Source organism: Dendrobates tinctorius, unplaced genomic scaffold, assembly GCF_039654945.1.
Source record: "Dendrobates tinctorius isolate UK_male_01 unplaced genomic scaffold, ASM3965494v1 ptg000087l, whole genome shotgun sequence".
Taxonomy (NCBI): domain Eukaryota; kingdom Metazoa; phylum Chordata; class Amphibia; order Anura; family Dendrobatidae; genus Dendrobates; species Dendrobates tinctorius.
Genome location: NW_027361755.1, coordinates 1134792 through 1159586, shown reverse-complemented (window position 1 = coordinate 1159586; position 24795 = coordinate 1134792). Strand labels below are relative to the sequence as shown.

The 24795-nt window shown below is 45.0% G+C and overlaps 1 protein-coding gene across 4 annotated transcripts in view; it reads right to left on the bottom strand.

The window, feature by feature from the left end:
* Positions 1–24795, bottom strand: part of SNX9 (sorting nexin 9) — a 555224-nt gene that overhangs the window by 333582 nt on the left and 196847 nt on the right. For 3 of the 4 annotated variants that reach the window (XM_073585704.1, XM_073585702.1, XM_073585705.1), the window contains one exon: positions 731–805. The exons of the other annotated variant lie outside the window; for it this stretch is intronic. In XM_073585704.1, coding sequence (XP_073441805.1) covers positions 731–805 — 75 coding nt within the window. The remainder of the gene's footprint in view (positions 1–730; positions 806–24795) is intronic. 4 annotated transcript variants of the gene reach the window in all.

The window sequence follows — 24795 nt, the reverse complement described above, 5'->3', positions numbered from 1 at the left end:
GCCTGTTTGGCAGCTGATCAGCGATCATGTAGCGACACACCAGCGATCCTGACAAGTTCATATCGTTAAGAGAAAAATGGTTGCATTAAAACATGTCACTATGAAATCTAAGTAGTGTGAATAGCATAATGGCTACTAATGAGATACTTAGCACAAATTTGGCCAAAAATTGTGAGCCCATTCACCAACGTCAAGGTAATCTCAAAATCGAATGGGTCCCTATTCTAACTGCCTAGTGTGAACCTCTGGCTAATGACTAGGTAAAGCCTAAATTTAAAGGAGGATAGGAACCAAATGATTGGATATAATTAAATATAATTAAAATCACAGCTTGGTTAAGGGCGGAGTGCTTAGTCAGAAAGCTAGTATACAAATGACAGAAAAACTGACGGCACATCCTAGTCTGAATAGGTGCATACCAAAAACAGCTTATATATCAAAAAGAGAAAAATGGTTGCACTCAATTGCATTAAAACATGTCAGTATGAAATCATATCGCTGTCGGGATCGCTGGTGAGTCGCTATGTGTGACGGGTCCCTTAGGGACACGTATGCTTTCCACACGTGACTCAACCTTTTTACACAGTAGTGTATACATTATGACTATTATTCATGGTGAATAAATGAGGTCTCAAACACAGCAGAATCTAAATTTGTCTTTAAGGACTGGTTTCTAAAATATTTGCAAATTATCACTTGTAATTACTTACAAATTGTAAATTTCACTTACCACAACATAATCTGTTGGTACAAGCCCCAAATCACCTTGGGTGTTCTTTGCTTCTATCCATCCTCCACCAACATCCTGTAACAGATTACATAATCTGAAGTGTGTCAGTCAGACAAAACCTCAGATTTACAATATAACTACATGCAAAGGTTTCTACATCGTATAGTATTCAGCAATTACAAAGACAATTCTCATATAAATAGCAAAGATACAAAGACGCAAGCAGGAGAACATAGGGGGGAGAGAGACAGGGGGGGGAGAGAGAGAGAGGGGGGGAGAGAGAGGGGGGGGAGAGAGAGGGGGGGAGAGAGAGGGGGGGGAGAGAGAGGGGGGGGAGAGAGAGGGGGGGGAGAGAGAGGGGGGGAGAGAGGGGGGAGAGAGGGAGGGAGAGAGGGAGGGAGAGAGAGAGGGAGAGAGAGCGAGCGAGCGAGCAAGAGAGAGGGAGAGAGAGAGAGGGAGAAATACTGACGAGTGTAAAAAAATCGGATTGAACACGGACCAATGGTATACAATGGGTTACATCTCCTCTGCGATCATTTTTTCAGCTGAAATCGAACTTAAAAAAAAATTGCAGCATGCTGTGATTTACTGCGTATCTCGTACGAGACTTGCCAATGCAAGTCAATGGGTGCGAGAGAAAAAAAATTGCACAGCACTCACATCATGTGAGTGCTGTCCAATGTTTACACACTGGCGACCTTTGAAAAGCCGTCAATTCATGTATGGTGTACAGTAAAATCACACTGACAGGATAGAAAGGAACAGATATACACACATAGAATATATACATGTATAATTTATGCATAATATATATATATATATATATATGTATTTGTATAACGTATATATATATATATATACACACACACACACACACACACATATACATAAACACACGTTTAATATATGTGTGTATATGTATATATGTATAATATGTGTGTTTATATGTTTAATATATATGTATAATACATATGCATGTGTATATATATGTATAATATATGTGTGTACAACTGTACATATACCAACAGACTGAATCAAACACATACCAGGATGGAGGAGGCACTGTACACCACACTCTGCGACCTCGGTCTGTTGGTTTCATGGGTACTTTATAATTATATTATCTATCTTGGTGATTAGCCTGGAATTTTTCCTTTTACTTATTTTCACGCTGGCTATCCATTTATTATTAGCCCTTGGTGGCTTGTTTCCTGTGACCATATGTTTTTTTACATTAACAGGTGTTTGTCATACTTATGATGCTACCCTTTTAGGAGCCGTGTTCACCATCACCCTGCTGTGCTTTCATGTGTCACTTTTTAGCCTCATTTGCATCTTTACCTGGAACCTAAATAAAGATTTGTGATTTTTTAACCACAATATACTCTGGACTTCTTTGCACTGTTTCTTTCTTTTGGTTTATATTTACATGTTTGCAGTGTGTCCTACAGTATGTTTGCAATGAGCTGGAACGGTTATTTCTATTACTTCCATTTCATGAATATTTATATATGATGTCACCTTTTTCCAGCTTATTGTGCTGTCATTTTGGCCATCTGAACCATGTACAGTTAGGTCCATATATATTTGGACAGAGACAACATTTTTCTAATTTTGGTTCTAGACATTACCACAATGAATTTTAAACAAAACAATTGAGATGCAGTTGAAGTTCAGACATTAAGCTTTGAGGGTATCCACATTAAAATTGGATGAAGGGTTTAGGAGTTTCAGCTCCTTAACATGTGCCACCCTTTTTTTAAAGGGACCAAAAGTAATTGGACAATTGACTCCAAGGCTATTTCATGGACAGGTGTGGGCAATCCCTCGTTATGTCATTCTCAATTAAGCAGATAAAAGGCCTGGGGTTGATTTGAGGTGTGGTGCTTGCATTTGGAAGGTTTTGCTGTGAAGGAAACATGTCCAAATATATATATGGACCTAACTGTATTTCAGAGATTTACATGGAAATTCCTGTGCTAGCGCCGTTCTGCGATCTTTGGGAGGCACAATGAAAAACTCAACAGCATTTGAACAATTGGTTTTATTTTTTACACCGTTCCTTACAGCGACACCAGATTTATACTGGGTTTTTATGTTTGGCTGCTGTCACACACTAAAAGATGCTTTTTATTGCAAAAATTGTTTTCGCATTTTGAGAGCTATAAGTTTTCCATATTTTGGCCCACAGTGTTATGTGTGGGCTTGTTTTAGTAGGATGAGTTGACATTTTTATTGGTATCATTTTCATGTCAGCTTGACATTTTTTGATGGCTTTCTATTCCGCTTTTTGGGACGCAAAATGAACAAAAAAACAGAAATTCAGGATTTATTTCTTTATGGGGGTGGGCTATGTCGTTAAAAGTGTGGTAAAATTGATAAGGTAGTTTTATTCTTCGGGTCAGTATTATTACAGCGATACCTCATTTACGTTTTTTTTTTTGTTTTAGAGCTTTTACACAATAAAAACTATTTTATAGAAAAAATAATTATTTTTGCATCGTTTTATTCTGAAAGCGATAACTTATTTTTCTGCTGATGGAGCTGTATAATAAGTGGCTCAGGAATTGGTGTAGGAAGGAGGGGTTTGGGTTCCTGCAGAACTGGGCCGACTTCTCAGTTGGCTACAGATTCTACGCTAGGGACGGGCTGCACCTCAATGGGAAGGGTGCAGCTGTGCTGGGGGAGAAAATGGCTAGAAGGTTGGAGGAGTGTTTAAACTAGGGACGGGGGGGGGAGGGTATTCCTTTAATAGGAGGGGAAGACAGTGCAGATAGAGACCTGGGCACAAATAATGAAATTGGGGGTGGAGGCGGCATGGGGGGTGGGGTTAGAACAGTTAATTTAAGAAAGAATAGAGGTACAGAGAGATACATAAAGTGCATGTATAATAATGCCAGAAGCCTCAACAACAAAATGGAGGAATTGGAGTTAATGTTGTTGGAACATAATTATGACATGGTGGGGATATCTGAGACATGGCTGGATGAGAGCCACGACTGGGCTGTTAATGTACAGGGCTACAGTCTGTACAGAAATGACCGTACAAATAAACGAGGGGGAGGCGTGTGTTTATGTGTAAAATCATCCTTAAAGGGAAGGTGCCGTGTTTTTTCATAATTTAACCCCTTAAGCCCCAAGGGTGGTTTGCACGTTAATGACCAGGCCAATTTTTACAATTCTGACCACTGTCCCTTTATGAGGTAATAACTCTGAAACGCTTCCATGGATCCCGGTGATTCTGACATTGTTTTCTTGTGACATATTGTACTTCATGTTAGTGGTAAAATTTCATTCAAATAACCTGCGTTTATTTGTGAAAAAAACGGAAATTTGGCGAAAATTTCGCAATTTTCCAACTTTGAATTTTTATGCCCTTAAATCACAGAGATATAGCACACAAAAAACTGAATAAGTAACATTTCCCACATGTTTACTTTAGATCAGCACAATTTTGAAACCAAAATTTTTTTTTGTTAGGAAGTTATAAGGGTTAAAAGTTGACCAGCGATTTCTCATTTTTGCAACACCATTTTATTTTTACGGACCACATCACATTTGAAGCCACTTTGAGGGGTCTATATGATAGAAAATACCCAAAAGTGACACCATTCTAAAAACTGCACCCCTTAAGGTGCTCAAAACCACATTCAAGAAGTTTATTAACCCTTTAGGTGCGTCACAGGAATTTTTTAAAAAAAAATGAACATTTAACTTTTTTTCACTAAAAAAATACTTCAGGTTCAATTTGTTTTAATTTACCAATGGTAACAGGAGAAATTGGACTGCAAAAGTTATTGTGCAATTTGTCTTGAGTACGCTGATACCTGATGTGTGTGGGGGAACCACTGTTTCGGAGCATGGCAGACCTCAGAAGGGAAGGAGCGCCGTTTGACTTTTTCAATGCAAAATTGGCTGGAATTCAGATCGGACGCCATGTCATGTTTGGAGAGCCCCTGATGTACCTAAACAGTGGAAACCCCCCCCAAGTGACCCCATTTTGGAAACTACACCCCCCAAGGAACTTATCTAGATATGTGGTGAGAACTTTGAACCCACAAGGGCTTCACAGAAGTTTATAACGTACAGCAGTACAATTAAAAAATCATATTTTTTCCACAAAAATGATCTTTTCACCCCCAATTTTTATTTTTCCAAGGGTAATAGGTCCCTAAAAGTTATTGTGCAATTTGTCCTGAGTACACTGATACCCTATATGTGGGTGTAAATGACTATTTGGGCGCATGGCAGAGCTCGGAAGGAAAGCAGCGCCATTTGACGTTTTTGGCTGGAATTGAGATCGGACACCATGTCGCGTTTGGAAAGCCCCTGATGTACCAAAACAGTAGAAACCCCCCATAAATGACACCATTTTGGAAACTAGACCCCCCAAGGAACTTATCTAGATGTGTGGTGAGAACTTTGAACCCACAAGGGCTTCACAGAAGTTTATAAAATACAGCCGTACAATTAAAAAAATCATATTTTTTCCACAAAAATGATCTTTTCACCCTCAATTCTTATTTTTCCAAGGGTAACAGGACCCTAAAAGATATTGTGCAATTTGTCCTGAGTGCGCTGATACCCCACATGTGGGGGTAAACCACTATTTGGGCGCATGGCAGAGCTCGGAAGGGAAGCAGCGCCATTTGACGTTTTTGGCTGGATTTGAGATCGGACACCATGTCGCGTTTGGAAAGCCCCTGATGTACCAAAACAGTAGAAACCCCCCATAAATGACACCATTTTGGAAACTAGACCCCCCCAAGGAACTTATCTAGATGTGTGGTGAGCACTTTCAACACCCCAGTGCTTCACAGAAGTTTATAACGCCCGTGCGTGAAAATACAAAAATCGTATTTTTTCCACAAACATGATCTTTTAGTCACCAATTTTTTCATTTTCCCAAGGGTACAAGGAGAAATTGGACCCCAAAAGTAGTTGTCCATTTTGTCCTGAGTACGCTGATACCTCATATGTGGGAGAAAACTACTGTATGGACACATGTCGGGGCTCGGAAGGGAAGTAGTGACGTTTTGGAATGCAGACTTTGATGGAATGGTCTGCGGGTGTCATGTTGCTTTTGGAGAGCCCCTGATGTACCTAAACAGTGGAAACCCCCCACAAGTGACCCCATTTTGGAAACTAGACCCCCTAAGGAACTTATCTAGATGTGTGGTGAGAACTTTGACCAACCAAGGGCTTCACAGAAGTATATAAAATGCCCAGGCATGAAAATAAAAAAATCGTATTTTTTCCCACAAACATGATCAATTAGTCTACAAATTTTTTTATTTTCCCAAGGGTAACAGGAGAAATTGGACCCCAAAAGTTTTTGTCCAATTTGTCCTGAGTACGCTGATACCTCATATGTGGGAGAAAACTACTGTATAGGCACACGTCGGGGCTCGGAAGGGAAGTAGTGACTAGAGTTGAGCGACTTTTGGTTTTTTAGGGTCGCGTTTCGTTTCGTGAAACCCGACTTTTCCAAAAGTCGGGTCGAGCAAGATCGTCCGATTATAGGGAAAAGTCGGGGTCGTCCCGAAACACGAAACCCAATGTAAGTCAATGGGGAATAAAAGTCGGCAGTGAGAGGAGGACAGGAATCACACCTACAGTGCCCATTTGAATGCCAAAAGCATCAATTCTTCTTACTTAAGCTTGTCAACCTTAATTAACTTCATAATACAAGTTACGCACTGAAAAATGGGGGTTATTTGGATAAAGTTGTGGGGGGGGAGGGCTGGCTGCAGGTTTTCATGTGCCCTGGGCGAAAGAGCGCCCCTTTAACACATACCACAACTCATCATGCTCCGATACGGCAGAGAAATAGCGGTATAATACAATGAAAAATACCTCACTTTTTACATCTCATGACGAGGCCCATCTATTTCTCCATACAAAATCATTGGTCCCATATAATGTTTGAAACAGTATATGATGAGCTCCACATAATGCTACAGTATATGTTGGTCCCCATGGATGAAGCTCCACTGTCTTATGGGCCCAAATAATGCTCCAAACATAATGGGCCCCATTTCTAATGCTCTAGTGTATAATGGGCCCTGTAAATGCTGCTCCAGTGTCTGATGTCCACCTTTGGAATGTTCCAGTGTATGGTGGGCCCCATCTATCATTCTCCAGAGTATAGTGCTCCCCAAAAATTGCTGTCCCAACATTGAAAACAATCAAATAAGTCTCCTCGCTAGGGAATCCCTGTACTTGTCTGGACTCCTCGTCGTCCCCATCTTCCATCTCACTGCACAGTATTTCAACTTTGCAAGTGCTGTGATCCTGAGCAAGCAGGGGGGGCCCACTCGTTGGCGACGGCACTGGCACAGGGCCCCTGATAGTATGGTGGTGTGTCTGATGGCGGGTGGGCCGAACCTGCACTTTCATCTGCAGCTTCCTCTTTGTCACCGTGTAAGATGGAACTGTATATGGGAAGGGTAACCTGAGTTTCATCAGGGTCAGATTCAGGTCGTGTAGCGTGCGAGGGGAATGTAGTGGTCTGGGTCAATGTACCAGCAGATTCATCGAGCAGTGGCTGGGCATCAGTGCACTTGTGTCGCCCCCAGGAGTACGGTCGCCACAGTGGCATTACCTTCTTCCTAGGGAGTGTGAGGTCATGCTTGGGAGCAACGAACGATCTCTCTAGCAGGTTAACTGATTGGGCGGCGTTATTCCCACGAGTCATGACCCTCCAAACAGCGTTCATGAAGGCAAAGTGTTTGCTTTACGTGGGCAGTATGGTTGCAAAGCTGAACCTTAAAGGAATGTCCAGAAGGGCACCACCAGGAGTGGAGCCTACGGTTAAATTCGACTCCACCTGGGAAACCTCAACCATGCCAGTTACAGAACAGATGCACACATTGCAAGCTTAATTCCGTTAACGAACGAGACTCCGTCATGCCCCGCGGTCCGAGTCCGGCTTACTAGAGGGACACGTGAGGCTCTGGCACATGAGATTGGCCAATAACTGGTGTGTCATGCCCTTACATGTCCGTGGCTGCATGTGCGCTACACTGAAAATGCCAGCGTTTGTCGCTTACAGGTGCAGATAACCCGATGAACAACGTTAGTGATGGGGATCACTGATTACAATTATTACCCGCGAACAATGATTTCCCAGTAAGTGCAGGTCAACCGCAGTTCCGGAATTAGGCCTAACCGTCATTCCTGAAAAACTTACGTGTGCAAACCACAGGTGCTGTAGCTTAACAGCTCGCCAGCCGTTCTCACGCCCAGTATGGATTACACGTGATTGCACAATGGTGAGAAAGGGTACCGTATCCCCAGATAACATGTATGGATAGCGTACACATTCAAAATATATGTCTATACATCAGGAGGCAGGCTCAGACGGTGTTAGGCCCAGTATGGATTGCACGTGATTGCACAAAGGTTAGAAAGGGTACCGTATCCCCGGATAACATGTATGGATAGCGTACACATTCAAAATATGTCTATACATCAGGAGGCAGGCTCAGACGGTGTAAGGCCCAGTATAGCTTGCAAGTGATTGCACAAAGGTTAGAAAGGGTACAGTTTCCCCGGATAACATGTGTGGATAGCGTACACATTCAAAATATATGTCTATACATCAGGAGGCAGGAAGACGGTGTTAGGCCCAGTATGGATTGCACGTTATTGCACAAAGGTTAGAAAGGGTACCGTTTCCCCAGATAACACGTATGGATAGCGTACACATTCAAAATATATGTCTATACATCAGGAGGCAGGCTCAGACGGTGTCAGGCACAGTATGGATTTGACGGCCCAGACTACACAGCGGAGGAGCAGGGAGAGGTAAAGATTGCAAATGCTGGGGCCCTGCCCAAGCAAGGGGGGCCCACTCTTGGGCGTCGGTACTGGCACTGGGCCCCTCATAGTACGGCGGTGTGTCTGACGGCGGGTGTGCACCATCACCGTCAGAGACACTTGATTGCACTATGAAGGACCCTGTGCCAGTGCCCGCGCCCAAGAGTCGGCCTACCCACCTGTCCAGGGCAACGGCACTCGCACGGTGACGTGCGCTAGGTGGTGACCCCGGCCATGGGGGGGGAGGCAGCACAGTTAGGGAGTTTTAGAAAGTGGCATATGTTGATGTTGGACATTCAGCTGATGCAAAAGGTGAAAGCCATTTTTCTGTCACCCTATGTGTCATCAGGGGAAGGTGGGACAAAATCCTTGGAAACCCATGCGTGGTTCATTTTAATGAAGGTTAGATCATCCACATTTTGGGTTGACAGACGGGTCCTTTTTTCTGTAAGGATTGATCCAGCTGCACTGAAGACTCTTTCCGATAGCACACTTGCAGCTGGGCAAGCGAGCTCCTGTAAGGCATATTGTGCCAATTCAGGCCAGGTGTCCAGTTTAGCGGCCCAATAGTCAAAGGGGAATGACCTGTGTGGGAGAACATTGATATGGGAGGAAAAGTAGTTTGTAACCATAGTTGACAACTGCTGTCTCCTGTCACTTTCCATCGATGCAGTATTACCAGTTGTGTGAGCGGTACTTGAAAAATCAGTCCACAACATTGTCATGAAACCCCTGTCTCCAACTCCACTTCTGCTGTGTGCACCACGAACACATCTGCCAAGCTGCCCCCGGCCCATACGGCTCGTGTGAGAACCATCACCGCTGCTGTGTGCTGGGAATGCTTCAAGCAACCGATTTACCAGAGTTGCTTGTTTATTAACCAATATTAGGTCAAGGTTCTCCTGTGGCATGATGTTTTGTAATTTGCCTTTATAGCGTGGATCCAGGATGCTGGCCAACCAGTAGTCATCATCGTTCATCATTTTGGCAATGCGTGGGTCCCTTTTTAGGATCTGCAAGGCATAATCTGACATGTGGGCCAATGTTCCCGGTGTCAATGATGCACTGCGAGTGCTGGTTGGAGGAGCACTTTCTGGCAAATCCACATCCCTCCAGTCACGCACAAACCCTGTACCACACCTTGCCACGCCAACATTTTCACTTGCCCCACGAGATGCATCTTCCTCCCCTAAGTAATCATCCCCATCATCCTCCTCCTCCTCCTCTTCTTCCTCCACCTCGTCCAGAAGAGGTCCCTGAGCAGACAATGGCTGAATGTCATCAAGGATTCCCTCCTCCTCTTCCTCCTCATCAACATTGGCTGCAGACGCCTGCTCCTTAAGGTGCGTCAAAGTTTGCATGAGCAGACGCATAAGTGGGATGCTCATGCTTAGGATGGCGTCGTCTGCGCTTACCAGCCGTGTGCATTCCTCAAAACACTGAAGGACTTTAGAGGTCTTTCAGCTTCGACCACTGCACACCTGTCAACTCCATGTCTGCTCTCAAAGTGTCTGGCCGTGTATCCTCCCACAAATGCATTATGGCCTGCCTCTGCTCGCACAGCCGCTCCACCATGTGCAGGGTGGAGTTCCACCTTGTTGCAATGTCGATAATGAGGCGGTGGTTGGGAAGGTGGAGCAATCGCTGCAGCTTCTGCATACGAACGGAGTGTACAGGCGACCGGCGGATGTGCGCGCACAGTCTTCGCACCTTCTGGAGCAGGGCTGTTAACTCCGGATAATTTTTGAGGAAGCACTGCACCACCAGGTTCAAGGTGTGAGCCAAGCAAGGTATATGGCTGAGTTTTGAAAGGGCTATGGCTGCCACAAAATTACGGCCGTTATCACTAACTACCTTGCCTGCCTCAAGATGTACACTGCCCAGCCATGACTCAGTTTGTCGCTTCAAGTACTCGGCCAGCACCTCGGCGTTGTGTCTGTTGCCCAAACACATCATCTGCAACACAGCCTGCTGACGCTTTCTACTAGCTGCTCGATAGGGGGACACATCGTGTGCAACAGTGGCAGCTGCAGATGGAGTGCTCGTACGACTGCGCTCTGTGGACGAGCTTTCGCTTCTGGAGGAGGAGGAGGAGGGTCGAACGCCTACAGCCAACTGTTTCCTATACCGTGGGCTAGGCAGCACTGTCCCACCACCGCTGTCCCCTGTGGACCATGCATCCACCACATTAACCCAGTGTGCAGTGATGGACACGTAACGGCCCTGGCCATGCCTACTGGACCATGCATCAGTTGTGAGGTGCACCTTTCCGCTCACTGACTGCTTGAGTGCATGGACAATGCGGTCTTTCACATGATGGTGGAGGGATGGGATGGCTTTGCGAGAGAAGAAGTGGCGACTGGGTAGGTCATAGCGTGGTACTGCATAGGCCATGAGTTCGCGGAAAGCTGTGCTTTCCACCAACCGAAAGGGCATCATCTCAAACGAGATTAGTTTGGCAATGTGGGCGTTCAAACCCAGTGTACGCGGATGAGAGACTGAGTACTTTCTTGACCTACTCATAGTGTCTCGGAGGGTGAGCTGGACTTGAGAGCTGCATATGGTGGAAGTAGCGGTGGACAGGGCGGACTGAGAGAGGGTTGATGATGGTGATGGAGTTGGTGTTCTTTCTGATGGCCTAGAATCAGTCTTTCGTTGATATAACAGTGGGATTCCCTGACTGCTGTGGTCTTGCAACGACACCTCAACATTTGCTGCTGTGCTAACCGGTGGGCTTACAGTGGGGGAAACAATGTAGCGTTGCTGACTACCTTCGTTGTGATCAGTTGCACATGTGGCACTTGAGGTTTGGTGTTGTGTCCACGCTTGCAAGTGCATGCTGGTTAAATGTCTAAGCATGCAACTGGTATTCAAATTTTTCAGATTTTTCCCTCGGCTAAAGGTCTTTGCGCACTTCTTACAGATAACTTTGGCCTGATCATGAGGATTTTGGTCAAAAAAGTGCCACACTGCACTCTTCCTACTTTGGCAGACATTTTGCGGCCTAGCACGCTGTGATCTTTTGACCCTCTGGACAAGCTGTCCAGCAACTCTTTTGATGTTTGGAACCTGTCTTTGGAGTGCTCCGGGCCTGCCAGATAACAGCTGTTGCGATGTCGATGTCTGCTGTGGATGCTCCTCATCTGAGCTATTGAAGCAGCACCCTCTTCCCCCAATGGATGCCAATCTGGGTCAACAACTGGGTCATCCATCACCTCCTCTTCTATGTCATGTGCACCTTCCTCTGTGTCACCGTGTATGGTGGTATAGTGTGCGGGAAGGGGCACCTGAAACTCATCAGGGTCAGAATCTGACTCTGTACACTGTGAGGACAATGTAGTGCTCTGAGTGAATGTACCAGCAGAATCATCCATCAGCGGCTGTGCATCAGTGCACTCCATGTCAGATTCATCTTGGCCTGGGTAATTCACCATTTGACTTGATAATCCAGGCATGGTATGTGAAAACAGCTCCATGGAGTAATCAGTAGTATGGCCTGCGTCATCCTTCAATCTTGGTTGGGGTGAAGGACACAAGGAAAGGTGTGGTTCATGAACATGAGCCTCCAATGACGACTCAGTGCTTTTACTTTTTACAACTGAAGAAGAGGAGGCGATAGAGCTGGAGGCTGAGTCAGCAATGTAAGACAAAACTTTTTCCTGATGCTCTGGCTTTAAAAGCGGTTTGCCAACTCCTAGAAAACTAAGCGTTCGAGGCCTTATGTAGCCAGACGATGACGCAGGCTCAACACCTCCTGCATTCGGTCATATTTTGCTCTTGCCACTACCATCAGATCCACCACCAACACCATCATTACCAGCTGCCAACCCCCGCCCAATTCCACGGCCTCTTCCACCAGCCTTCCTCATTTTTGGTAGAAATGTAGACAAAATCCAACAAACTATATAGTAATGTAAAACAAGGTACAAGGTGTCTATAGGACAGGGGAGATTTTGAATTTCTGCAGACACTTGTGGACACTGGACACTTTTGGATTGTGTGAGGCCCACTGATATCTGAGCGCTATGTCACAGGCTCGATGGCACAGCTGTGACAAAAGTGACGAGAGGATAAGGGAGATTTTGAATTTCTGCAGACACTTGTGGACACTTTTGGATTGTGTGAGGCCCACTGATATCTGAGCGCTATGTCACAGGCTCGATGGCACAGCTGTGACAAAAGTGACTAGAGGATAAGGCAGATTGGATTGCTTTTAAAAAAGCAGTTTGCGGAGCAGTGGGTAAACAGCAATGCAGGAATGTCAGGAAGCCTTAGAAGGCAGCCCAACAACCAACACCACTGATACACCACTATATAGCCTCCCCTTGCACTGCACACACAGTGACTGGTGTGTTGTACAGGCCAAATCGCTAGCAGCAGAAGCAGTTTTTTTTTTCTTCTCAGCAGGATAAAAAAAAAAATTGGGATTGCTTTTAAAAAAGCAGTTTGCGGAGCAGTGGGTAAACAGCAATGCAGGAAGGTCAGGAAGCCTTAGAAGGCAGCCCAACAACCAACACCACTGATACACCACTATATAGCCTCCCCTTGCACTGCACACACAGTGACTGGTGTGTTGTGCAGGCCAAATCGCTAGCAGCAGAAGCAGTTTTTTTGTCTTCTTCCCTGCCTAACGCTCTCCCTACAGAATCAGCAGCAACCTCTCCCTATACTGAGATCGGCAGAAGTAAGATGGCGGTCGGCGTGCACGCCCTTTTATACCCCCTGTGACGCCCACCAAAGCAAGCCAGTCACTTGCATGCCCTTCTGAAAGATGGTGGTGACCCCTGCCTATGTCATCACGTTGCCCACAGTGTCCGTGGATCCTGATTGGCTGAAAAAGAGCGCAAAACAAACTTTTGAAACGCGACTTTGGCGCGTAAGTCGCCGACCTCGTGGCCGACCTCATCCTAGGGTCGGGTTTCGTTTCATGAAACCCGACTTTGCCAAAAGTCGGCGACTTTTGAAATTTTTCGACCCGTTTCGCTCAACTCTAGTAGTGACGTTTTGGAATGCAGACTTTGATGGATTGGTCTGCGGGTGTCATGTGCGTTTGGAGAGCCCCTGATGTACCTAAACTATTGAAACTGCCCACAAGTGACCCCATTTTGGAAACTAGACACCCTACGGAACTTATCTAGATGTGTGGTGAGCACTTTGAACCCCCAAGTGCTTCACAGAAGTTTATAACGCCTGGGCGTGGAAATAAAAAAATCCTTTTTTTTCCACAAAAATTATATTTTTGCCCCCAATTTTTTATTTTCCTAAGGGTAACAGGAGAAATTGGACCCCAAAATTTGTTTTGCAATTTGTCCTGAGTATGCTGATACCCTATATGTGGGGGTAAAACACTGTTTGGGCGCATGGCAGAGCTTGGAAGGGAAGGAGCACCATTTGACTTTTTCAACGCAGAATTGGCTGGAATTGAGATCAGACACCATGTTGCATTTGGAGAGCACCTGATGTGCCCAAACAGTGGAAACCCCCCAATTATAACTCCAACCCTAACCCCAACACACCCCTAACCCTAATCTGAGCCCTAACCCTAGCCCTAACCCAAACCCTAGCCCGAACCCTAACACTAAACCTAATGGAAATAAATACTTTTTTTAAATTTTATTATTTTTCCCTAACTAAGGGGGTGATAATGGGGGGTTTGATTTACTATTTATGGTGGTTTTTATGTTTGGCGGCTGTCGCACGCTAAAAGACGCTTTTTATTGTAAAAATAGTTTTTGCATCACCACATATTGAGAGCTATAATTTTTCCGTATTTTGACCCACCGAGTCATGTGAGGTCTTATTCTTTGCGGGACGAGTTGACGTTTTTATCGGTACCATTTTTGGGCACGTGACATTTTTTGATCGCTTTTTATTCTGATTTTTGGGACGCAGAATGAACAAAAACCAGCGTTTCATGAATTTCTTTTGGGGGGGTGCGTTTACACCATTCCGCGTGCGGTAAAATTGATAAAGCGCTTTTATTCTTCGCGTCGGTACGGTTACAGCGATACCTCATTTAGGTCTTTTTTTATGTTTGGTCGGTTTTTTGCAATGAAAACAATTTTATATAAAAAATAATTATTTTTGCATCACTTTATTCTGCGAGCTATAACTTTTATTTTTTTGCGGATGATGCTGTATGGCGGCTCGTTTTTTGCAGGACATGATGACGTTTTCAGCGGTACCATGGATATTTATATGCGTCTTTTTGATCGCGCGTTATTGCACTTTTTGTTCGGTGGTATGATAAATCATTTTTTGCTTCGTTTTTTATTTTTATTTTTTAAGGGGTTCGCTAAAGGGGTTAACTAATATGACAGTTTTATAGGGCGGGTCGTTACGGACGCGGCGATACCAAATATGTGTACTTTTATTGTTTTTTTTTATTTTCAAAAAATGAATTTATTGGGGAATATTTTTTTTTTTTACTAATTTAGCGATTTTTTTAAAATTATTTTTACACTTTTTTTTTATTTTTTTTTTTACTTTATTACATAGTCCCAGGTGGGACATCACTGTCCTGTGACAGATCACTGTGACAGATCAGCAATCTGTCACAGGCAGTTCTGCAGACTTCCTCATGCCTGCGCTTTGCAGGCAGTGAGGAAGTCAGCTCCCTACAGGCCCCCGTCGCCATCTTGGATCCGGGGGCCTGTAGGGAAAGAGTCCCCCGCAGCAGCGCTGCACATTGCGCTGCCGTGGGGGGCTCAGGGAAGCACGGAGGGAGCCCCCTCCCTGCCGATGCTTCCCTTTGACTCCCGGTACACCGTGATCGTGTTTGATCGCGGTGTACAAGGGGTTAACGTGTCGGGGGCGGTCCGTGACTGCCCCTGACACATTGTGCCGGGTGTCAGCTGTGATAATCAGCTGACACCCGGCCGCGATCAGCGGCGCTCACCACGTGGGCGCCGCTGATCGCATTAGACGTACTATCCCGTCCTTGGGAATTAAGTCCCAGGGCACATGGACGGGATAGTACGTCTAATGGCAGAAAGGGGTTAATGTAAAAAAGAAATAATAAAAAGATATTGTCCCCTAAGCTTGACTCAGTGGTGTGTATGGTTTTTTTTTTCTGTAGTAATGCAGCCACTGGGGGCTGCCATCTTACCTCTCTGGCTGCTGAACCACACTTTCCATGCTCATTTACGGCAGTCCCTGGGCATAAGAGACAATAGTCGGCTGCCGACCCTATCTCTTTCATTGCAGCTGCATCAGGAGTGAACTGAGCACGCCTCTGTGGGCAGCTCAATTCACAGCTGTAGGTGTGGCCAGGCGCCATCTTATTAGAGCCCAGTGCTTTCCAGTTACACTCTGGTGCAAGCCCTGGATGCTGTACTGTTCCAGCATAACGGCTTGGATGTTCACTCTGCACATACAACCTGCAGGAGAGAATACAGGACGAGCTCCTGGGGACCGAGCTGCTCTTTCCAAAACACTTGGCCATCTGCTGGACATCTAATCCTCTCCAGTGTGATGCTGACTGCTGAGCTGTGTATCTAATCCTCTCCTGTGTGATGCTGACTGCTGAGCTGTGTATCTAATCCTCTCCTGTGTGATGCTGACTGCTGAGCTGTGTATCTAATCTTATCCTGTGTGATACTGTCCGGGGAGCGGTGTATCTAATCCTATCCTGTGTGATACTGACTGCTGAGCCCTGTATCTAATCCTCTCCTGTGTGATACTGACTGCTGAGCCCTGTATCTAATCCTATCCTGTGTGATACTGTCTGCTGAGCCGTGTATCTAATCCTCTCCTGTGTGATACTGACTGCTGAGCCCTGTATCTAATCCTCTCCTGTGTGATACTGACTGCTGAGCCCTGTATCTAATCCTATCTTGTGTGATACTGTCTGCTGAGCCGTGTATCTAATCCTATCCTGTGTGATACTGTGTGCTGAGCCATGTATCTAATCCTATCCTGTGTGATACTGTCTGCTAAGCCGTGTATCTAATCCTCTCCTGAGTGATACTGTATGCTGAGCCGTGTATCTAATCCTATTCTGTGATACTGACTGCTGAGCCCTGTATCTAATCCTCTCCTGTGTAATATTGTGTGCTGAGCCGTGTATCTAATCCTATCCTGTGTGATACTGTCTGCTGAGCTGTTTATCTAATCCGCTCCTGTGTGATACTGTCTGCTGAGCTATGTATCTAATCCTATCCTGTGTGATACTGTCTGCTGAGCAGTGTATCTAATCCTCTCCTGTGTGATACTGTCTGCTGAGCCGTGTATCTAATCCTATCCTGTGTGATACTGTGTGCTGAGCCGTGTATCTAATCCTCTCCTGTGTGATACTGACTGCTGAGCTGTGCATCTAATCCTATCCTGTGATAGTCTGCTGAGCATCTAATCCTCTCCTGTGTGATACTGACTGCTGAGCTATGTATCTAATCCTATCCTGTGTGATACTGTCTGCTGAGCCGTGTATCTAATCCTCTCCTGTGTGATACTGTCTGTTGAGCCGTGTATCTAATCCTATCCTGTGTGATACTGTCTACTGAGCTGTGTATCTAATCCTATCCTGTGTGATACTGACTGCTGAGCCGTGTATCTAATCCTAACCCGTGTGATACTGTCTGCTGAGCCGTGTATCTAATCCTATCCTGTGTGATACTGTCTGCTGAGCTGTGTATCTAATCCTATCCTGTGTGATACTGACTGCTGAGCTGTGTATCTAATCCTATCCCGTGCGATACTGCTCTCCTGAAATACTCTGTGCTGCTGTCACCCTGCTCCTCCACCATGTATCTCCCTCTGTGCCCCCCATAGACCAGCACACTGCTCTCCTGAAATACTCTGTGCTGCGGTCACCCTGCTCCTCTCCCATATATCTCCCTCTGTGCCCCCCATAGACCAGCACACTGCTCTCCTGAAATTCTCTGTGCTGCTGTCACCCTGCTCCTCCCCCATATATCTCCCTCTGTGCCCCCCCATAGACCAGCACACTGCTCTCCTGAAATACTCTGTGCTGCTGTCACCCTGCTCCTCCCCCATATACCTCCCTCTGTGCCCCCCCATAGACCAGAACACTGCTCTCCTGAAACACTCTGTGCTGCTGTCACCCTACTCCCAGAATCCTTGCTGCCTGCCATCCTCGTTTACTGAAGACCCCATTCCTCTCCTCAGATCCCGTCCTGGCGATATGTGAAAGCGAGGCGACAGGGGCCTGATATATGGTGGAAGGAGCAGGGCGACAGCAGCACAGAGTATTTCAGGAGAGCAGTGTGCTGGTCTATGGGGGCACCCTGTTCGGTGTCAGGTATTGTACATAGAGCGCTGTGTTTTATACACATGTTTGGACTGTCTGCTTGTCTGCTCCACAGAAATCCAGGAAACATTTCTGCTGATTGATTACCTGTCCTGATCCAGACTTTGCATGCAAAGACAGTCAGTAACTTTGCAGGCCCCATCAAAATGGCAGCTCACTGTGTTCCTAGATGTCATCCTCTCTTTTAACTTAGCAAACACCAAGAAGGGGAGGAGAGGAGTGACATCACACCCATGTCAGCAGACTCCGCCCATAATTACTCCAGTGCAGTAATGTGAGCTAGTTGCACTAGGTTTTTGTGCCAAACTTCAGTAGCTGCTCCCCCTAGTGTTAACAAGTGGAAATGCCAAACTTTTTAAAATTATTTTTCATATTTTACAAAATTAAAAACAAATTATAATATTTTTTAAGAAAATGTAAACATTAATTCTTTACATTCTTTCAATTGCAGAAAAAATTTTTTTTGAATGTCACCTTCCCTTTAAAACCCATCCTTCGTGATAATGTATATATGAATCTAATGAAAATGTAGAGTCCCTGTGGGTAGAGATAAGGGGAGGGGGGAAAAATAATAAATTACTGATAGGGGTTTGTTATAAGTCTCCAAAAATAATGGAAGCAACAGAGAATATCCTCATAAAGCAAAGAGATGAAGCTGCGACTCAAGGAGAAGTCATTATTATGGGGGACTTCAACTACCCTGAAATACATTGGGGAACCGAAACCTGCAGTTCCAGCAAAGGTAATAGGTTTTTGCGAGACAATTACCTTTCACAACTGGCTCAGGACCCAACAAGAGGGGGGGCATTGCTAGACCTAATATTAATCAACAGGCCAGATCAAATGTAAGGGTTGAGGGTCACTTGGGCAATAGTGATCACAAATTAATAAGTTTTCATGTATCCTTTAATAAGATGTGTAGTAGAGGGGTTACAAGGACACAACTTCAGGACGGCAAATTTCCAACGAATGAGAGATGATCTTGGTGCAATTAACTGGGACGATATCCTAAGACATAAAAATACACAAAGAAAATGGGAGACGTTTATTAGAATCCTGAATAGGACCTGTGCACAATATATACCATATGGGAATAAACATGCTAGAAATAGGAGGAAACCACTATGGCTAAATAGAGCTGTAAGGGGTGCAATAAGAGATAAAAAATAAAGCATTTAGAGAATTAAAGCAAGTAGGTAGTGATGAGGCATTAAATACAGAAAAATAAATTCTGTGAAAAGCAAATCAAAACAGCAAAGACTGAGACAGAGAGACTCATTGCCAGAGAGAGTAAAAATAATCCCAAAATATTCTTTAACTACATAAATAGTAAGAAACTAAAAAATGATAGTGTTGGCCCTCTTAAAAATAGTCTGGGTGAAATGGCGGATAAGGATGAGGAAAAAGCCAATATGCTAAATGACTTTTTTTCAACAGTATTTACACAAGAAAATCCCATGACGGATAACATGATCAGGGATAAAAACTATCCATTACATGTCATCTGCTTAACCCAGCAGGAAGTACGGCGGCGTCTAAAAATCACTAAAAATTCACAAATCCCGGGCCCGGATGGGATACACCCCCGAGCAGGGGTTGGATTCAGCGGGTTCTCCCAGGTTCGGTGGAACCGGTTGTTAAAAAAGCAGCCGGTTCCCCGAACCGGGGAGATTCACAGCCGCGATCCGGTACTTTGATGTTTGTTCCTGCAGCCGGCAAGGAGCAGGAGCAGAGGACGACTTTTCCTCTGCTTCCTAGTCCCGCCCGCCGCGCTGGATACCGCGCATTGATACGTGCTCTGCTCTGTCTCTGACTACTGGACAGAGCACAGCACACCACGGAGGCCCCCGCGCACTGATTCCTGCGCGCAGTGCGGCTATTGGCGGGTAATTGGAGGAGCTGAGCTCACTGGAGGAGTCACCGTGTGCGCCATTGCCCAGACTTGTCAATGTGAGCTGAGCCCAGGTGTGACGGTGATTTGCTTTCTGTGCACACCCGGAGGAGCAGGACGGGCGGTGCGGGGCCTTGCCATCCAGGAGGCCTCAACAGCGGCCGTGGGATTACTGCAGTCTTCTACAGAGTCAGACGCGTCACAGTCTGTGTATCTGGTACACAGTCCAAAGTCATCGCCGGATCAGTTACTGTCTGTATGTGCTGTGTATTGGGGACCTGTGCTGTGTATTGGGGACCTGTGCTGTGCATTGGGGACCTGTGCCTGCGTATTGGGGACCTGTGCCTGCATATTGGGGACCTATGCCTGCATATTGGGGACCTGTGCTTGCCTATTGGGGACCTGTGCTTGCCTATAGGGAACAATGCTGACTATTTGGGGACCTGTGCCTGCCTATTGGGGACCTGTGCTGCCTATTTGGGAAAAATGCTACTTATTGGGGACCTGTGCTGCCTATTGGGGGCCTATGCTGCCTATAGGGACCTGGGCTGCCTACAGGGGACCAGTGCACTGTTCTGATCTCATTCCAATTTATTTTTTTTCTCAACTGTTTGACTGCGCCCCTCCTTGTATATGTTTGAGGAAAAGGTGCGTGTAAGTGGGTGTGGCTTTCCTACACACAAACACAGAACCTGTTAAAAATTTGAATCCCACCACTGCCCCCGAGTAGTGCAGGAATTAAGCACAGTCACAGATAGACCATTATTTTTAATCTTTAAAGATTCCATATTAACAGGGTCTGTACCACAGGACTGGCGTATAGCAAACGTGGTGCCAATATTCTAAAAGGGGACAAAAACTGAACTTGGAATTTATAGGCCAGTAAGCTTAACCTCAACTGTGGGTAAAATCCTGGAGGGTTTTCCAAGAGATACTAAACTGGAGTATCTGGAGAAGAATAACCTCATGACCCAATATCAACATGGGTTTACAAGGGACCGTTCCTGTCAGACTAATCTGATAAGCTTTTATGAAGAGGTAAGTTCAGGACTGGACCAAGGGAATGCAGTGGACATGGTGTACGTGGACTTTTCATAAGCTTTTGATACGGTGCCACCCAAAGGTTGTTACATAAAATGAGAACAATGGGGATAGGGGAAAATGTGTGTAGGTGGGTTAAGAGCTGGCTCAGGGATAGGAAACAAAGGGTGGTTATTAATGGAGCACACTCGGACTGGGTCACAGTTAGCAGTGGGGTACCACAGGGGTCAGTTTTTGGGCCCGCTTCTTTTTAACATATTTATTAATGACCTTGTAGGGGGCATAGAGAGTAGAATTTCAATATTTGCAGATGACACTAAACTCTGCAGGGTAATCAATACAGAGGAGGACAATTTTATACTACAGGAGGATTTATGTAAACTAGAAGCTTGGGCTGATAAATGGCAAATGAGCTTTAATGGGGATAAATGTAAGGTCATGCACTTGGGTAGAACGAACAAGATGTATAATTATGTGCTTAATTGTAGAACACTGGGCAAAACTGTCACTGAAAAAGACCTGGGTGTATGGGTGGACGACAAACTCACATTTAGTGGCCAGTGTCAGGCAGCTGCTGCAAAGGCAAATAAAATAATGGGATGCATTAAAAGAGGCATAGATGCTCATGAGGAGAACATAATTTTACCTCTAAATAAGTCACTAGTACGACCACACTTAGAATACTGTGCACAGTTCTGGTCTCCGATGTATAAGAAAGACATAGCTGAACTGGAGCGGGTGCAGAGAAGAGCGACCAAGGTTATTAGGGAACTAGGGGGTCTGCAATACCAAGACAGGTTATTACACTTGGGTGTTGTGAGCTCATTTTCGGGTTTGCCTCTGGCTTCTGATGAGGGTTATGGAGCTGGCTGTGCTGACAGAGGAGTAGTGAGTTCTCTATCTGGACTCCCTCTGTTGGTGAAGGGAGGTAATGAAGCTGATCTAAATGGCAGAAACCAGCCACCTGAGGAAGAGGACTGTGATTGGATGTCAGGAGTTTCTGATTGGATTTAAGGCAGCCGACTCCCTAGTTTCTTGCTGGTGATTTCTCCTGACTGTGGCTTCTGGTTTCCAGTTTGGTTCCTGCCTTCTTAAAGCTAAGTTTTCTCTGCTATTGTTCATATTAGTTTTTGTCTGGTTTACTTAGTTTTTGTGCTCAGCCAGCCCTGGCTGGGACTGGGCTGAATCCCCATTTTGTCTCTGATCAGTTGATCTCTTTGCTCTGTCTTCAGAATATACCTGAGTGCTGAAATAGGGAATTGAAGTCTAGCGACTTCAGGGCTTTTTTTTATCAGACGTGTTGGACATTTTTTGGCAGGGTTTTTTGCATGATTGCAGACAGCAGCTTTTCTTTCCTGTCCTTTCTAGTTAGTGAGGGCCCCATCGTTTGCTCAGCCTATCTTTCTATCTGTGTTTGTGTTTTCATCTTGTTTCACCGACAATACTTGTTGGGGGCTGTCTATTGCTTTGGGGCCTGCTCTGGGGCAGTTTAGATTTTCCTTTTCTTTCTTTAGGCTTATTTAGTTCTCCAGCCGTGACGAGGCGTCTAGGACCACCGTAGGCACGCCCCATGGCTACTGCTAGTTGTGTGGAAAGGATCAGGGGTCTGCAATCCGCTAGTTACCAACCTCTCCGGTTTTCTGGGCTTAGCTTGCTTTTTCCTCCTCGGTGACTCATTCATAACACTTGGGGTTATTTAGTTTGGAAAATCGAAGGCTTAGGGGTGATCTTATTACAATGAATAAATATATGAGGGGACAATACAAAGACCTTTCTAATGATCTTTTTACTCTTAGACCTGTGACGGGGACAAGGGGGCATCCTCTACGTCTGGAGGAAAGAAGGTTTAAGCATACTCACAGATGCGGATTCTTTACTGTAAGAGCAGTGAGACTATGGAACTCTCTGCCATATGATGTTGTAATGAGTGATTCCCTAATAAAATTTAAGAAGGGACTGGATGCCTTTCTTGAAAAGTATATTAAAGGGTATATACACTAGTTTCCTTAATATTGCGTTGATCCAGGGAACTAGTCTGATTGCCGTATGTGGAGTCGGGAAGGAATTTTTTTCCCCCCAATGTGAAGCTTACTGTTTGCCACATGGGTTTTTCTTTGCCTTCCTCTGGATCAACATGTTAGGGCAAGTTAGGATAGGATATGGGTTGAACTAGATGGACTTAAAGTCTTCCTTCAACCTTAATAACGACGTTACTATGTATGGCAGCTTGATTTTTGCGTGACAAGATAAACATGGCACTGCTGGAAAAATTATTTATATCCATCTTTTTGATCGGATTTTATTCCACTTTTTGTTCGGCGGTATGATGATAGTGTATTGATTTTTGCCTTTTTTATGGTTTTCACTGAAAGGGGTTAACTAGTGGGACAGTTTTACAGATTGGGTTGTTCCAGACATGGCAATACCAAATAATATGTTCTTTTAGGCTATGTGCCCACGTCGCATTTTTCACACGATTTTTTCCTGAGCAGAAACGCGTGCCCTTGCCAGGGAAAACGCATGCGGTTTTTGACACGCGTTTCCCATGAGTTTTTGCTTATATAATGGATGGTATGCGGAATCGCAGGCGATTCCGCAAAATTAATGAACATGCTGCGTTTTTTACCGCTAAGCGATTCCGCAGCAGTAAAAAACGCACCATTGGCACAACATGTGCGTTTTCTATTAAAAATCAATTGGATGCTTTTTTTAAGCGTTTCCGCGGCAGAATAGCGCATTTAAAGACGCTGCGGAAACGCTTAAAAATCGCATCGTGGGCACACAGCCTTACTATAAATGTATTTTTAATACAAATATTTATGGGTACAATATCTTTTGATTTTTTTTTTAAATATTTTTACAATTTAAATTTATTTTTTCATATTTTTTTTACTTTGTTATTTTGGGACTATCATTTTTTGCAGGCTGATCGCTTGTATAGTAAGGGGATGCAGCAGCTGACAGAGAAAGTTGATGATCATGCACTGCGCATGATCAAGCAACTTTCCTAGCTCTGGTGACCCGGATGTCGTTACGATGAAATCGGGTCACCATGGCAACAATTGGGACACCGCATCACGCAGCGGGGCTACCATCCCTCTGCTGGCTCCCAGAATGCTGCGATCGAGTTCGATTGTAGCATTTAGGCGGTTAAAGTGTCGGGAGCTGTGTGGGGACGACTCCTGTCACTTAGTATCGGGTGTCAAAATTCAGCTGAAACCTGGCGGCGATCGCGCACAGCCTGTGTGCGTACACGCAATGTTGTAATAACCCGTCCCTGGTCAATAGTGCACTGGGCACAGGGATGTTTTATCATGTCCAATGTCAGAAAGGAGTTAAAGAGCAACTTTCATTTTTATTTTTCACAAATCAATAATACACACGAAAATAAATAACTTTGTAATATGTCTACAAAAAAATCTGCTTCTTTCTTTGCCAAAATTGATCAGTCATTATCAAAATTCTCAATTCTGAGAAAATCTGTCTTCAGTGAAGACAGATTCTCATAAAATGTTGTCAAAGCCAAATTCCATGAAGTATCAAAAACAAAGCAACTTTATTTAAAACAGGACATACCAAAGAGACACAAACCGCAAAATTAGAAATGTGATAAAACTGCGTGTTAAAAATACGCACACAAAAACAGTGAAAAAAATCGCAAGTGACCTATTTTACCTAATAGAAGCAGAAACAGTGCAAACATTCTGCAGTCAAAAGACTCACCAAAAGCTCATTGTGGGAACATAGCTTAAGGGTATGTGCACACACTGCAGATTCACCTGCGGGTTTTTTCCCATGGAACCGCAGGTAAAACGACCTGCGGTTTTGCTGCGGTTTGGCCTGCGGTTTGACACCTGGACAATGGAATAGGTGGCAAACCGCAGCAGAATCCGCAGAAACAATTGACATGCTGCGGAAAAAAATCCGCAGCTTTTCCGCAGGTAAAAAACCGCAGCGTGAGCACTGCAGTTTTGAAAACCCATAGGCTAACATGGTAAAGTACCATGTCTGCGGAACTGCTGCAGTTCTGCAGGGCCAAAACCG